General features: G+C 41.2%; 1 protein-coding gene across 2 annotated transcripts; it reads right to left on the bottom strand.

The window, feature by feature from the left end:
- Positions 1–398: 398 nt before the first annotated feature.
- On the bottom strand, positions 399–16,009 carry tefa (TEF transcription factor, PAR bZIP family member a). Of its 2 annotated transcripts, none has more exons than XM_079492177.1 (5): positions 15,880–16,009; positions 3,693–4,070; positions 2,536–2,756; positions 2,207–2,418; positions 399–1,542 (listed from the first exon to the last, which is right to left on the bottom strand). In XM_079492177.1, exons 1-5 carry the CDS (start codon positions 15,953–15,955, stop codon positions 1,518–1,520), a joined length of 912 nt encoding a protein of 303 aa, XP_079348303.1. In that variant the 5' UTR covers positions 15,956–16,009; the 3' UTR covers positions 399–1,517. The 2 variants fall into 2 exon arrangements, with proteins under 2 accessions (XP_079348303.1, XP_079348302.1); XM_079492176.1 differs by lacking the exon at positions 15,880–16,009 and adding an exon at positions 6,914–7,217.
- Positions 16,010–16,392: the final 383 nt, after the last annotated feature.

The following is a 16,392-nucleotide window of genomic DNA, read 5'->3' as shown; positions in this document are numbered from 1 at the left end:
TTTAGCTCATGATATTTTCCAAAATTGTTTGTTGCCCCCTAGACTGCATTCATGTGGCCGAAGCGTAATTAAGACACAAAACTATTAAAGGGATTCTTGTTTATGACAGGTCCAAGACTTGTCCAAGAGACTTCATGGTTTGTTTAGTCAAAATAAAACAAAACCCTGCAACCCACATTTCCCACAGCTGTGTGAGCCTGTGAGGGCACTTCAATTTGAGCCAGAAGGTTCATATTTGCCCCTCGAATTGTTAGCGGTACAGGAGTTAATCCATGATGGCAGATCACGCAAGTTTCCTGAGAAGCTAGGTGAGGAAAGAGAAGTAGGTTTTCTAGATATCGGGTTCTAAAAATAAAAATTCTAATGTATGTATGTATGTGCATATATATTTTTATTTATTTATTTTTATTTTTTTGTAAAATAATGAAACAAGTATAGAAAATATAGTTATATTTACATGTGTCAATGTACTCTACACAGTATGACATTTCCGAAGCATTGTTGGCATTAAAATAACAGGTCAAGACAAATCACAAGAGAATCTGACTTATCTCCACAAACAAGAATGAAATGCTATAGGATAAAGCCTAATATTAGGCTTAACAATCGTGAGATGAAGACTCAAAGAAATATGACAAACCATAAAGTACAAATATGTGCAACTGGTGCAGTAGAGTACACACTACAGTTTCTCTTTTTTTTGTCATTGTAACAATATACAATGTGAAAAATATAAGAGTGTGTTTTTCAAAGCTTACCGGTATTTAAAATAGTGGAAAGGAGTTGAAGCAAACTTAAATGGTCTGCATTGCTATAATGCCTGTTATCCAAAGCACTTTAAAAGCTGCATTACATTCAAACATTCACACACTGACGGCAGAGGCAGCCATGCAAGGCACCACTGCTCATCGGGAACAGTTATGGGTTCAGTGTCTTGCTCAAGGACACTTGAACACAAAGCCAGGAGGAGCTGGGGATAGAACCGGGAGATGGCCACTCTACCCCCTGAGCCACTTACTTATTGCAAATTAAAGTTGAAATCAGCATATTGTTTTTTCCAAGCTATTATGACTTTCTTGGATACTGAATTTTTTCCCTGAAGAATAAAGTCACCCCTCAACCCCCACCCCAGACAAACGGGTTAGGGTTATCCATGCCTCCACACCAAGTCTCATCCCAAATCCTCTCGATTATCTAATTCGGCAAAATGGTGTACAAAACTGAGCTGAGCACACCATAAATGTGGTGCACTGAAGAAGCTCTTAGCAGTCCATTAACACAAATGTATGGTTTTTTAAAAACAAAACCAGTGAAATAAAAATAGAACTCTTTTAAAAAAGACAAAATCCTATAGCATGCCATATTGTTTATACATGGAAATGTCATGTATATCTTCACACACACCCTTCCTCTTCATCCTCATCTCCATCTGGTCATGCACCAGTCCAGCTGCATGATTCATTTATTCACTTCCCCCATTTCCACCAGAAAAAATAAATGAATAAATCAGTGATAGTCTAGGAGTCTTCCTCTTGCAGCGCACTTGAAAGAAAAGAGAAACAGGGAGGTGAATCACACAGGAAACAGGAAGGAAGTTCAACATGAGGTTAAGGGAAGAGAGGTTAATGCCATATTTAATTTCATACAACGTTAACAAACATTGATGCCTTGCTGCTGTGTGAGCCTGAATGTAATGAATTCATGTAATATTCGTTTGTGAAATATTACTACTTGAATGTAAGAATACATGATTCCAGAGAGACGCATTGTATTTTTTCTTCATGTATAAATGGTTGACAGTTTAACAATTTCTCCCTCCACTTTCTTACCCCTCGTCTCTTTCTCAGCTCTCCTTTGTCCAATTCCTTGCATACCACTGAGTTGAGTAATATCTTTTCAGTGGAACAGGAGAAAATGTAATCTGTGAGGCACTACTTTGACCACTATAAATTGGGTTAAGACAACAATGACACAGCAAATCCCTGGCCTGATTTTCTTTCTTTCTTTTTTTATGACTGATGCAATCTTATGTGCAAAAGGGCAATAATTCTCAACTTCATGTCTAGGCACCCAGTGTACTGCTAGTTTTTATTCTAGCCATCTACTCAACGACTAATTTAGACCTGGGAAACTAAACTAGTACGGCAATAGCGGCAGGCCAGTTATGTGTGTATGTGCACATATAATTGTTAATGCAGTCTCTTACAGTCTTCCGAACTTGGATTCATAGCTGGATACAACATTCTTGAAGCGGCCACATTCCTTCCGGAGCTCACCCACTTCTGTTCGCAGTGCCACGTTTTCACGCTCAAGGAACGCGGCGCGGACAGTAATCTGGTTTTCCTTTAACCGGCGAGCATCACGAGAACGCTTTGCCGCAACGTTGTTCTTCTTCCTCCGCTGCCAGTACTTATCATCCTAAGACGAGAAAAGTATATATGTATATATTTTTTAAATAAAAGTAAAAACTATGAATATTTAAGACTGACGTTGCACCTGATGCAGTGTCAGTATTGAGAAATTCCCTAAGCTTACCTTCTGTTCCTCGGGAACTAACACCTTCCTTGCTTTCTTGATCATTGGTTGAGGCTTGAGCTCCTCATCTGTGAACTTGTGCTTGCGTGGATTGAACAGTTCACCTCCAGGCACACTGGACAACACCAGGTCAGTGGGGTCTGGCTCAAAGTTGACGTCCACCTCGACCTCCTCAGGCTTGATAGGCTCTGGGGTCATCCTGTTCTCGTCTGTGGTCATCTCTGTGTGAAGGATGGTGAGAAATATAATTTAAGGTGAATGCTTCCCTGCTCTACACTCAGCATTAAGGGTTAGATTGGGGGGAAATCCCTGCAGTAGTATCATGTTCAGGGGGTGTACTTGTACATCAAGCTGCCTGCGGAACTTAATATAACAAGTAGTAGATACATGCAAAACACTGCCATTATCTACCCAGTTAGACCAGTTTCTATTTTTCCCTCCCACTCCCCAACTCCACACATAGAACATTCTAGTGTTGTGTGACTTTTAACACACTAACAAGCATGTATAGCCTAGGCCCATGTTTAGAGCGACTCCAACAGGTGGAGAAAGGGTGCTCAACAGGTCAAAAACATAAACATAAATATGCTGCTGCTGCTTCTTTCATTCTATGCAAACATGTTAGTTGAAGTATTCTGTACATTTCTAACAGCACTTCATAAAAGTGGAGCACTTCATAAAAGTGGAGCAGCTTATAAAAAGATTTTTTTTACTATTTTGAAAATAATGTTTAATACATCGACATCTACATCGACACGTAGTTTAACCATTATTTTTTTTCCCGCAAATCTGCAGCGGCTGAATAGCGGGCCACGTCACGGGTAAAGGCGGCGACGAAATTGGAGCCCCTAGTCTATAAAGTGCTATGTAATGTACAGAATACTTCAGTAAATAACTTTTCCGGAGGAACCTCACTTTTTCATTATTGCCGCTGACTGAACTGCATGAATAACTCAAACTGTTCTGTGTCAATAATGAATGAAAAAACACTAAACAGTTGCGTTGATGACATACACAGATTGCTTGTTTATTAAGATTCTCAAACTGGGCCCATGATCCCAATAATAATCCTACACTGTCAACTTTAAGAAGGGACAAAAATCCTCACTCCAAACTTTCCTCACTTCCTTCCATCTTTCCCTGCTGTCCTCACTCACCTGCACTGATGATAACTTCCTCTTCACTATAGTCCAGCTCCAGTATGGGCAGCAGGCCCACTTGGGCGGCAGGGGTCTTGGCCTTGGCGGTCACAGGGGCCTTCGTTGCCTGGGCAGCACGAGCAACCACTGTGGCCTTTGTCTTCTCCTTCGCTCTTTCCTGACTACTCTTTGGCGAGTCTTCATCCAAGGAGGGGGTGATTCCATTCTCCATCAGGAACTCCTCCAGGTCCATGTACTCCAGGTGGAAGTTCTCACCATCATAAGGGATAGTCTTGTCCCAGATGGCTGGGGTCAGGGCGGCTGAAGGCCCAAGCCCACTCCCTCCTCCACCAAGGTCAACATTGTCACCAAGGCCAAGCTTCTCTTTGTCTGTCTCTGGAAGACAACAGTACACACAACAGTGTATGTCAGCACAGCAGAGTGGTGCATATATGCACACAAGCATGAAACAGACATTTTCACACTCCAACAAAATGTATACACGCAGACAAGACACACACTCAAGAGTTGATTCGATGCTTCCGGAGGAGTGGGCAACTTGGTGAAAGAATGACTTTTTATTTCCATGAATGAAGTAATGTGACATGATGAGTAAGGAGCAGAAGGCAGTCTAATCTAACTATGGAGGTCAATGGGACAATTTATCAGAACGTCCACTGAAAATGCCCCAAATACAGACAATGAAAATCCAAGATAAAATGTGTTAAGACGTTGGGCCATTATGACTTATGAGCTACCAGAACAGCTCCAATATGAACCTTCAAATAGTTGTACCCCATTTAGTGTTTTTTTTCTCTTTTAAATATAAATGTTTTGGCTTTTTCTGCCTTTATTGATAGGTTGAAAGTATACTGACAGGAAGGAGAGAGATGGGGGGGGAAAGTCATGTGGCAAAGGCTGTCGGGATCGGGAGTCGAGCCCACGGCACGCCGTCAGGCTGGCTCAGCAGCCTAGGTGCCCAGACAGTTGAGCTAACCGTCCGGGCCCATTTGGTGTTTTATTTTTTAATGACGATGGTGGATAGTGCTGTCTGTAGAAAATATACTATAGGCGTGTTGAATTGAGTTCTTCTTGTGTCTTTAGAACTGCAGCTCTGTTGAGGCGAGCCAGAACGTGTCTTCGTTCAAGTCAACCGAACTACATTTGCCAATTTGGTTATGATCTGGTGATTACAAATGAGTATGTTCATGATACTCATAAAACCATTCAGTGACCCCTAGTTTCATGGGGTCATTGACATCCTGGGAGAGACCACTGCAAACAGAATAGAAGTGTTTCATCATGGGATAAAAATGATCACTCTGAATATCTTTCTATTGATTTACAGTGACTCTTCCCTCTAAGTGGCCTAATACACCCAAACCGTGACAGGAAAATGCCCCCAGTCATCACACCAAAACAGAGCCACTGGTCCCCTTTACTTTAGGTATCAAACATTCATAAAGCTGCCGATACTGCCTAAAATGCTGGTATCGGTGAGTATGCCAGTCAATGCCATTCCTCAAACCTTTTGATTTCAAGGAACTCTGAGTGTACAAAATAAATGGAAGGGAACCTGTGAGGCTCCATTTGAGTTTACAGACTTTTAATGGTCTATTTGGAACCCCCTCAATGAACCCTGAGGATCCCTGCCTGGTGAGAACCACTGTCCTAGAGTTTTTGAAGGGTGCTTGCCCCTCCTATGCCCAGCTTAACACGGAAATGTGTTACGGTACAGATTTTTCACATCAGTACAGTACATATGGCTTTTGAAGCACTTCACTCTCAAATGTGTATTTGTTTTTGTAAGGAGTGCTTTACACAGCAACCCTAGGATACATCCCTTTCTCTTTTGTGTTTACCCTTTTCCTCCCTAATTTACTAGTTTTGCCAATAAATCCCTTTCTATGTAGCTGTGGATGTACTGATCTTGCTGACAGTCTAATCCCAGCATCCTGCATTTGACATTCTGATGCTCTAGTCTAAGAGATGCTCTTGTTATATCCTGCTTTTTTTTTTTCAATGTATTTTTATTGAGGCTCTGAAATTTCACAGCTGAACAATCGCAATTCAATGTATATAGAACCACACATTTTTCTTTTTTAAACACAACATAGGAAAACAACCACAATACGGACATTACAATGCAGACAAAAAAATAATAATAATACAAAAAAAAGAAAACAAGACAAAACGAGTACACCAGTCTTGACATGATTGTACATTACAGGTCACCAGAGTCTTTGTTATTCACTACCGTTCAATAAGGTACATTGAAGCGCAGTCTAGAAGAGTCCACTATAAGACTGTGAACCCTTCCATGTTATCACGGAGGAGATAAGTCAGTTTCTCCAGAGGAACCACAGTCATTACCTCCTTGTACCAATCATCCAGTGTAGGAACGTCTCTATGAATCCAAAGCTTGTTATGTATAAGAGTATTCCAACCAACCAACCAATTTGACGTTGTGTCTGGTCCTTGCACTGATACCTTAGCTGCTAGTACACACTGGAGAGGTGACAAGTTCAAATTATATCCAAGCAAGGTGTCCAGCTCATTCTTCACCTCATTCCAAAACACCTGTATCTTTGTACATTTCCAAAGCATATGTGCATATGTACCAACTTCTGTGTCACATTTATTACAGTTAGGAGAGCTGAGACCAAGCTTGCTTCTCAGTAGAGGTGTATAATGGAGTCTGTGTAGAATTTTGAATTGTCTTTCTCTATCATTATATCCTGCTTTTAGTGTACCGGTATGTTCACAAACTTTGTCCTACACAAACATTAAATTCCCATTGACAATGAATGGACAATTTTACGTCATAGTGTCTGAGCAAATAGACATAGTGTCTATTTTACGTACGATGATAAGAGCACTCCTCACTTCACCTCACTTTTCCTTACACATTGCACTAATGCATGAGTCCCCACACCATAACAGAGCCACTGGACCCCCTCACTGTAGGGATAAAACCAGTTATTTTTATGACAAGGCAAAACAACAATTAACATTAATAAACCGATTATGTTCTTTTATTTTACAATTATTTAAGCTTATAGGCCTACTCTTTTATTTATCTCCCGTGTTGTCTCAATGTAAAATATCCCAGTTATAATTGACCACTATTTCTCGGTTGTGGACAGTGGACGTGCGCGCAAGCAGTTTCGGGATGTTTCGGCTAAACTCGTTCAAATACGAACTCTTTCTTGCTCCACACACGAACCTGCTGGACTTACCGTCGTCGCCCTCGAGTAAATTCGGTGGTGGTGTTTCCATTATTTTCTTTATAACCACAGGGAGTGACCCATGCAACCCCGTGGTCGTTTCCAGTGTGATGGTTAATGGATCCTTAGACATCCTTGCTCCTTTGTTTTACGGAATTATTAACAAACTAAATATCCCTCAAATTATTTATGTTAGCTCAATAACAAGTGGAGTTACAGTAGCCGGTTACCAAATATATTCCCCCACTTTGAAGCTGTCCTTGGATTTGAAATAAGCGCAATTCGTTCATAGGTGCTGAGAGGTAAGAACACTGTTCAAGACATCACAGAACAGTGCAGTGTGTGCTGTGCATGGCCCAATTCTACAACAATTCGATGGTCAATCGAAGCCGCGCCTCCTGCTGTTGATAGGTGAGCTTTGCGTCACACATCATGAATATTAAACCACAGACCGTAAACAAAAAAGAAAAGAAAATATATTAACATTCTAAATATGAAACAGCCTGCTGTTGTTAGGCAGGTTTTGGGTCAAGCGTAATGAATATTAGCGTTGTAAATTAATCAGACTGCTACTGATTGGTTTGGGGTCAAACAATGAAACACAACATGATTCATGAATATTAACGTTCTGCCCGTAAACGAGGCGGGCAAACAAGCGCGGAGACAAACCAATGGGCATCGTTTCAACAAGTCGAGAGACCATTGGTTGAAATAACATGTTCTGAAATGAATAATTAGAGGAATGTCAAAAGTGGCAGAGGAACGACGTTCATTTTTCAAAACTACGTAGAACGAAGTAAGGGAAGTAGTCCATATCACAGTTGTGCAGCCTTCCTTTATCCGTTTCGGATTCTGTTGTTTTCTCAAAGAATGACAAAGAAGACTGAACATGTTCCAGCGATTGAAAGAAAACAACCCAACAGGCAATAATAGTAGCAACGGATACTTTGGCGCCTCATTAACAATTTTACTCGACCTAAATGTTGTTCTTGTACGTACGCTGTCGTATCTCCGACCAACTGACAACTGTGTGGTCTCTCTCCAGCACAAAATTGCTATCACGTTGAAAAACATGTGCCGTCTGCAGCTGTCATATGTTACATGTCGCCAGCAGTGGCTATCCAATAGAACAGCCAGGCTCCATGTAAACATGTGTTGGAAACGTGGGTGCTGCTGCACAGAGGAGAAACGTCAGATATGCCTGAGACATTCATATATTCATATATGACGTTTCATCATGACTGGATGATGACCTGGAGACATGACTTATTCATTGTGACACTGCGTCTTATTATCCACAATAACTGGCACATAGCCTTTTGATTGATTGAAATATTTATTAACAGTTTGCAGAATTACAGTACATTTCAAGCACAAACTCAATACAAAGACTGTTAACTGTGAGTGGACGACCCAATTAAGCATTACACTTGTTTACAAGAGGGTCCACCATGTTCAATTCATCAAAACATTTAGATACGTACAAATAGACACTTCTATATAGTCAAAGAACAACAGGGGGGGGGGGGGGCGATTCAGATTTTACGTTTTATTTATGCTTTATTTATGCTTGTTACTCAAGCAGTACATTTTAGTTTATCAAGCAATACACATATTAGTGTGTTGGTAATGTTTTGGCCACCAGCTGCACTAAGGACAAGTCATTAGAACATAATGGCTTTTTAAACAAAAGTAAATGTGAAAGGAGGTCAACTAATCTTCTATGATGAGGCTTGACGGCTTGTGTCTAGTGAGTTATGGTTAAACTTGCATTGTGCTGCATTTATACCGGTATGTTGGTTCAATAAATATGACATAGTGTGTGCATCACTCAATCCTAACCCTACAGCCCATAGTGATGGCAAGAGCTTTGTATAGCGGTGGGTGTATGTTCTCACCAGTGAGGACCAAAATACATACGTCTCGTGATAATCTGTTTTCACCATAACAGTGTAGCCTGAACAGGCACTCAGGGTCTCCTGTCTTCAAGGTCAACTAGTAAGTATTAGTAGTAACTAGTCTGCTACTAAAGAAAGCACGTCATTGGAACACGTGCCATCACATTGCTCCAGTAAACAGACAAGAACCCACTAATTAATGTGTCTCTTAAGAGTTATTATTAATGATATACCCAAAGACAGACAGACAGTGTGGTCGGTGGAGATATGCATATCCTATTATTAGTCACGTGTTCTCAGAATTATTGATTCTATACTGTCAATATCGAAGCACTGGCCTATATCATAAGGGCAGCATTTACTCTATACAGGCATGACACAGACAAGTCAGCACAGGCCATTTACAAAACAAAATAAAACACTACTTTGCCCTTGAGATCAGATGCATATCCTATGTATAGTTGGTGAAAAAGACAGCCTCTCAAACAATGTAGCTTGTAACTTACACCCCACCCCAGTCCCCCGATAGCTTTCATGAGGTCAAGTGTAAGAAAGAGATTGACGCTTGGACCTTGCATTTTCTCTCTAGCACATTGAATTCTGCATTCACTATGATGGTGGGGCTCGGGGTATTAAATATCACAGTAAAATCAGTCATTGTTATACCTTCAGAAGTTCAGAACATGTTATGCTCTATGTCTGGGTTCTAACCTGCGGGTTGAGAAAAAGTTCATTGAATGGAACATCCACTCAAATTGTTTCAACTGGATCCAGTACTTATTGCAGGATATTGACAGAATATAGCAACTTAATTGTTGCTATATTCTTCTAATAGTAACCAATAGTATATTGCATTACTATTAGTTACATGACAGTATTATTACACAGTAAAACCCTTAGTGTCCATTTGGGTCTATCACAGTTATATTAACACTGATGATTGTATTGTGTATTATGTAATTTTGCCATGATTGTGTATCAGGATAAAGCGATTAAATAGTCCCACAAAGCTAAGTTAATCAGTCTCAGAGTCACCCACATATTTGGATGGCATGAATACAAGTGAAACCTAAATGGGATCGCCTGCGTCACAACTAGCATGCCACTTCTCTGGCAATACAAATATGGTTGCACGTCTGAGGACAGGACCACTGTCAGCATGACACAGCAGTTTTCAGTCACGTGTGTGTGTGTGTATGTGTGTGTCCCACTGCTCGACTAGAACACTAGTCAGTGGGTTCACACAGGGTTTGGTGGGGGTGTATATTTGTGCTTGTGTGTGTGCTTGTTTGTGTGTGTGTGTGTGTGTGTGTGTGTGTGGGGGGGGGGGGTATTTAGGATGTGAGTGGCACACATGCCATATTCATCTATCTTTAAAAACTCTGTATGTTGGTTAGTAGTCAAACTCACACCCGTTTCGACTGGTCAAAGAAAGATGGATTGGTAAAGACATTTGAGAACAGTTGAGTTTACATAAACACTGTGGTACAGATTTCCTCTTGGAACTATAAAACTTCCCCATTAGCACTTGCAAAAGCGTGGCTATTCTTCCTGGGGTCCAAAACAGAAGTGGTACGTTAGTTACTAATGTGTAAATAACATACATTTTGTCCACATTCAACCACCTGCACACTTTGTTTCACACATTTAAACTTGAAATAACTTTCTTTTTGAACTATTAGTTGGGTTATTATTTGTATTTTCTCACCAGTTTTGTCATCACCAGACAGTTCCCCCTGTGTACTGCGGTCCCCGTCGTTGCCAACTCCCACTTTTTGGCCTGTGGAGAGTGTTGACAACCACATGCCTCCCCTGATGCACATGGAGTTACCTGATAGTGAAGTTTTACCGGGAGAGTATAACACACACACAGAGGTTCACACTACCTTATCTTACTCAGTTCCCTCTCCATTGAACAGATCAGATGCCCCCCACCAACCAGTAGGGGTAACCCATGGCGCTGCTCTCTTTTGGGTCTCGAGCTAAAAGGTTTGGGGGAAAAGTCTGGTTGTCCGTCCTGAGATTGGGAGGTCAGGGCTCAATCTCTGGACGATTCATACCAAAGAAGTCATACCAAAGACTATAAAACAGTTACCCAAGAATGGCTCCATCCTTGGGACACAGGATCAAGGGTTGGCTTGGGGGAAAGACCCTACGACATACTCACATTGTACACAACTGCACATCAAGCTGCTTCACGCTAAGGAAACAGGAGACAGGCTCCTGAGTCCTGACCTATGGGCCACATAGCTAGGGAACCATTTGTTTCCACAATAAACAACTAGCACATAATGTTCTATACTATGCTTGTTAGAAGTTGTTAATGTTGATTGATTATCTGCAAATGCAACACACATAGTGCCCTTATGAAGTCACCCCACTAGTCAATCAAAACATTTAATTTTGAACGCCACCTTCCTGATCTATCTATGTTAATGGTCATTTTGTCAGTCATCTTGTCATTAGTAGAACCTGCCCATGCTGTGGCAAAAAGATGTACATATGTGCTTTTTATTAACTCGTAAAGCATGTACGATGCAGTGCCATTGTCAGATGACCGAGGGTATAATTGTGGTCTGGAATTCTCTCTGCAAACCCCACCATCTGAATCTTTGATTCAAATATTATTATTATTATGTTGTTATATGTTATGTTTGATTACTTTGTTTAACATACTATTTGTTTATTATTTTAAGTGAGAACCATGTATAAGCCCTTTAGGGTTTCCTTTCTCACCTGCACGTATTTACTCTTAATGTTTTTTGTACCGTTTTTATTGTGCGAATAAATAAAAGTAAAAACTAAAACATGTCCTTTAATTTAAGGGACATTTCTTATCCCACAATTTTTGCACCCAGTGTCAATTATCTAATGTAATCCTGGGCGCTACACTTCCTCTGCCAACCTGGGGGGGCAACGGACTGACCTCATGCTTCCTTCAATGCATGAGGAGTCCAAGCTGCTTCTTTTCACCTGATAGGGGGGAGTTTCCCCGGCTGGACGTAGCGTGTGGAAGGAACACGTGATTCTGACCCGTTCTTTTCTCCTCCATCAGGTGCCCCAGCTGGCCAGGGGGAGGTAGTTTAGAGACCACGATTACTGCATGTTCTTTGTGAGGGCACCTACCTACACTAGGGGACAAAGGGAGAACATGCAAACTTCACAAAGAAAGGCCCTTTCACCAACCCCGCCTCGGGTATGGGCACTGATGACACGGAGGAGAGAACAGGTTTTTGGTCATGAACATGGCGTCATGACTGAAATATCTAAAACACATTAAACACTTAAAAAAAACCCAGGAAAGTGTTTGTGTCCTAAACATCATTAAAATAAGCTCTGGTTGCAAAAGGGATGAAGTGGCCCTTTAAGCCTTTAGATCTCTCTGCTTTGAGTGCCTTACACGGACCCACAAGAATGCCGTCATGAAACTGCTACTAGTACTACACATGAAGGTACTAAGTCATGATTAGGCCTATATAACAAACTGAATCTGTAAGCTCTATATGAAATCCCAGTGATGTAAATAAGTTTTCAATGTAATGGGTCCTAGGACCCAGGGGTGGTCATTTAGATGGGTCCCATGGACATTTTACGAGTCCTACTTCAACAACGTTATAGTACAGTACAGAGTAGGCTACAATATTGCATACCAGGACCCCTGGAGGGTGACATGATTGCTTGCTTTCTCAATTTAGAGAGTCCAAGGATGCAGGATGCAGGCTATTTGCATTACTGAAATCCTATAGCCTACAGTTCACCACCACTCTCGGGTTGCCCACATTTAAGTTTGCTTCATCATACAATGCACATGATGCCTGTCAGACTGACACAGAAGGTAAAGAGACAACAGTGCCATCTAGTGATGAGACAATTTTATTTTAATAATATTTTGGCAGGGACCAATTTGTTTGGTAGATTCAGTGTCCACACTCTACTCAACAAGGTCACTCCCTCCAAGTTGGCTCTAATCTTTCTGAAAAAACGTGTAAAGTATTCGAATACTGTTGAACCACGAAAAAGTCCAAAGTCGTGTGAGCTTGCTAAAGTTTAAATCACGTTTCTACGACAAAGTATGCCAGAGTAATGAATGAACCTGCAAAAGTGAGGTGGATTTGGAGATAGAATCCTATAGATTGTCTATGGGAGGAAAAATGTTAGTTAAATATATTTAAAGTCATCTGTGAAAAATGGGACCTTTTCTCCCATAAAGAATATAAAGAATGTAAAAAAAAAAGTTAGAAGCAGAATAAATATAAACTGTCGAAACTAGTGTGTGCTCGCTGGAGCGAGCCCACAATAATAAATAAAGTGTTACAATTGGGCCACTAATAAAATCGGCAAAGTAACTATAGTAGCTAAAGCTGTCAAATAATTGTAGTGGAGTACAATAAAAAAAAGTATAATATTTGCCTCTGTGGTAGTCTAGTCATGTAGTGGAGTAGAAGGTATAAAAAAATGGAAATACTCAAGTAAAGTAAAATTACCTCAAAAGTGTACAGTACTTTAGTTACTTTCCACCAGGAACAACAGGATGGTGCAGATAATGCTAGTCCATAGAGTAGTATACAATATATACACTTATCACAGACTGCATGACTATTTTTAGCCAAAACACCTAACAGGGTTTGATTGAGACTTACATATCTGTATAGTCATGCATTTGCATGCATACTGGCCTTGGGATTAAATTGTGCAAGTTTGGTTATTTTGTGTGGCCCATATGCTATCCTCCTATCGGTCTCAATAAAAAACAATATATGGGTACACAACCCATCTGCTCCGACCTATTGACGATGGCCTGAAATAAATTGTGTGGAGTTATTTGATTCTACAGTCAGTAGCCTATATTGAGTGCAGTGCAGGTTTGTTTTTATGCACGCAGCACTACTAATGTTTATGCTTTCCAGAAATGTTTGTAGTACCCCAAACAAAACAAGTCACTGGGTACCACTTTTGGCCACAATGCTTGCACATCGGTATAGATATATAATTGCCAGGTGTACTTCACAATGAGGTCTGTGGATTATCATGAATAACCTGGTCAAAGAGAAGTTGCTCAGCAAACTCAATAGCAACTGTTGCTATTGAGTTTTTCCAAATGTAAATTTAGCAAAGATAAATGGCTTTGATTAGAAATGTTCACAGCACGCTATATTAAGTGAACGATAGTCAGAATAGGATATATCACACACACACACACACACACACACACACACTCCGTGGACTCCCAGTGGTTGTTTTCTATCCAAACCATTGGTTCTCAAAAAAAGTGGAGTCCGGGATTCGGAGACTCCCAGGGGTCTTTGGGGGTGTGTGTCACACCGTCGCACGCCAAGTCAACTCAACAGTTCACGTCTGAATGAACTATTCAGACTGGCAAATTGTAATATTTCAGTTGATCAGAGATCCTAGGAAATTTTATTTAGAAACACCTGCAACACTTCTCTCAGAGAAGTGTTGCAGGTGTTTCTAAATAAAAGTTCCTAGGATGAAATGAGTCAACCTTTTCAATGAGTCAATCACACCCCAATGCTGTCGAGTAAATCACCACAGCCAGCCAGGCTGGTATTTGGGGTTATGCTATATAACACTTGGCTATCACTGATGCTCCCCAAGATGGTCCCTAAAGATTTCAAACTGGCCAAAGTAACCCCCCTGCACAAGACTGGGAGCAAATTAGACCCCGGCAACTATGACAGATGACTCAGCACTGCTGCACCTGACTCGCTGATAAACAAACTATCTTTACACCTGGGAAAAACTGAATCCATTCTATTTGGATCAAATTGTAATTTCAGCAAGGCATATGGCTTCTTGGTTAGAGTGGGTGACAATATTATCACACGAAAAGATGAAATTACCTACCTAGGTTCCATCCTGGAGGCAAATCTTTCCGGTGATAAAATGGCCACCAACTTAATCAAAAAGGTCAACCAAAGAAAAAGATTCCTATACAGGATCTCCTCACTGGTCAACAAAAACACCTTGAAGACCCTCGACTATGCTTGCACCTCCTGGTCCAGCACCTCTAAGGCCCTTAAAACAAGGCTCCAGACTTCCCAAAACAAACTGCTCAGGCTACTACTTGAAATGAAATGAAATGATTACTATATTTACCCAGGGTATCTGGGCTAAGCTCAAGAACTTGTTTCCAGCCAGGCCCTGCTCATAGAACATTTCATCGTAGTGGTTCAATGCCTTGTTCAAGGGCACTTCAGCGGTGGTAATTTTAACGTGTCGGACCGCTGATTCGAACTGGTGACCTTCCGGTATCAAGACCGCTCCGCAATCCGTTCGGCCACCGCTGCCACTTGGCCTCACGAAGTGATGTACTGTAATTCTGCAAACTGTTAATAAATATTTCAATCAATCAAAAACTCACCCCTTGACAGGCTGGAATGGCTTAGGGTTGACAACAGAGTACAGCACCTTGCAATGGGTCAGGTCCACAAGATTCGCTACACCACCAAGATATGTAGCCTGGTCTGTCTAAATACTTCCTTAATGTCAACGAAGTCCACACCCACAACACCAGAGGTAGTTCAACTAACCATGTGCAACCCAGATTCGGCACAAACAAGGGACTAAATTATTTTCGCTCCTATGCCACCAAAATGTGGAACGCCCTACCAACAGTCATTAAGACATGCGAATCCCTTGACTCCTTCAAAACCGCTCTCAAAGGGCACCTATGGACGGCTGCAATTCGAAACTGGCCCCCGTAAAATCTGAATCCCCACCCACCCGTTTCCCCGTCACTGTATGTTTCTTTTCCCTTTTTACCTCCTATCGATGATTTCCTGTTGTGTATATTCGTACGTCTCCAGATGTTTTGATGAATTGAAAATGGTGGGCCCCACAAGTGGTTTACAGGGTTTACAGAAGCTTTATGGTGTCGTCCACTCAGTTAACAGTTTTTGTATGGTTGTACTTGAAATGTACTGTAATTCTGCAAACTGTTAATAAATCAACCAATCAATGCTGCTATACAAATATGATTGTCACGATTAAAGCCATGATAGCCTGCAGTTTGCAACACATTGACAAAGCGGTTCTTTCTTTGCTTTCACAGATTCTTACCGTTGTCATCAAGGACAGGGACAGAAAACGGATACTCAAGAAGCGTCTTGAAAATCTCCGGAATCTCTGAAGTCATCTTTAGCTACTTTTAAACGCTCGGCACAGGTTATTGTTCTGTTCCAGCTGGTCCAACGCAGTCAACAGCTGGTCACATAATATAGTCTGAAATGGCCATTTACCGAGCGATGTAGAACAACGTAGGTCCAGCAGCCGAACAGCAGTTCACCTTTACTGTTGCTGTCTATTTTGACAATATTGACACGCAGGCATACGCTAGATTAGTAAAACTTTGTTTCCCCAAGGTGTGCGGACTTTGCGCTGTACAAAACAAGTTATTTAATTCACCACACCCCCTTTCCGAGCCGCATTGGTTTGTGGAGGGCAGGAGCCTGGAGGCTCACCCCTTGGTAACGAATAGCAGTCCAACCAGTTGCTACCATGCAACTAGCCCTGAAACATGACTGTCATGATTATCATGAAGTACGAGCGTCATGTGAACAATGATTTATGTGC

This window comes from Electrona antarctica (assembly GCF_951216825.1).
Source record: "Electrona antarctica genome assembly, chromosome: 22".
Classification (NCBI taxonomy): Eukaryota; Metazoa; Chordata; class Actinopteri; order Myctophiformes; family Myctophidae; genus Electrona; species Electrona antarctica.
Note: the sequence above shows the minus strand (reverse complement) of the source record. Positions and strands in the feature narration are given on the sequence as shown.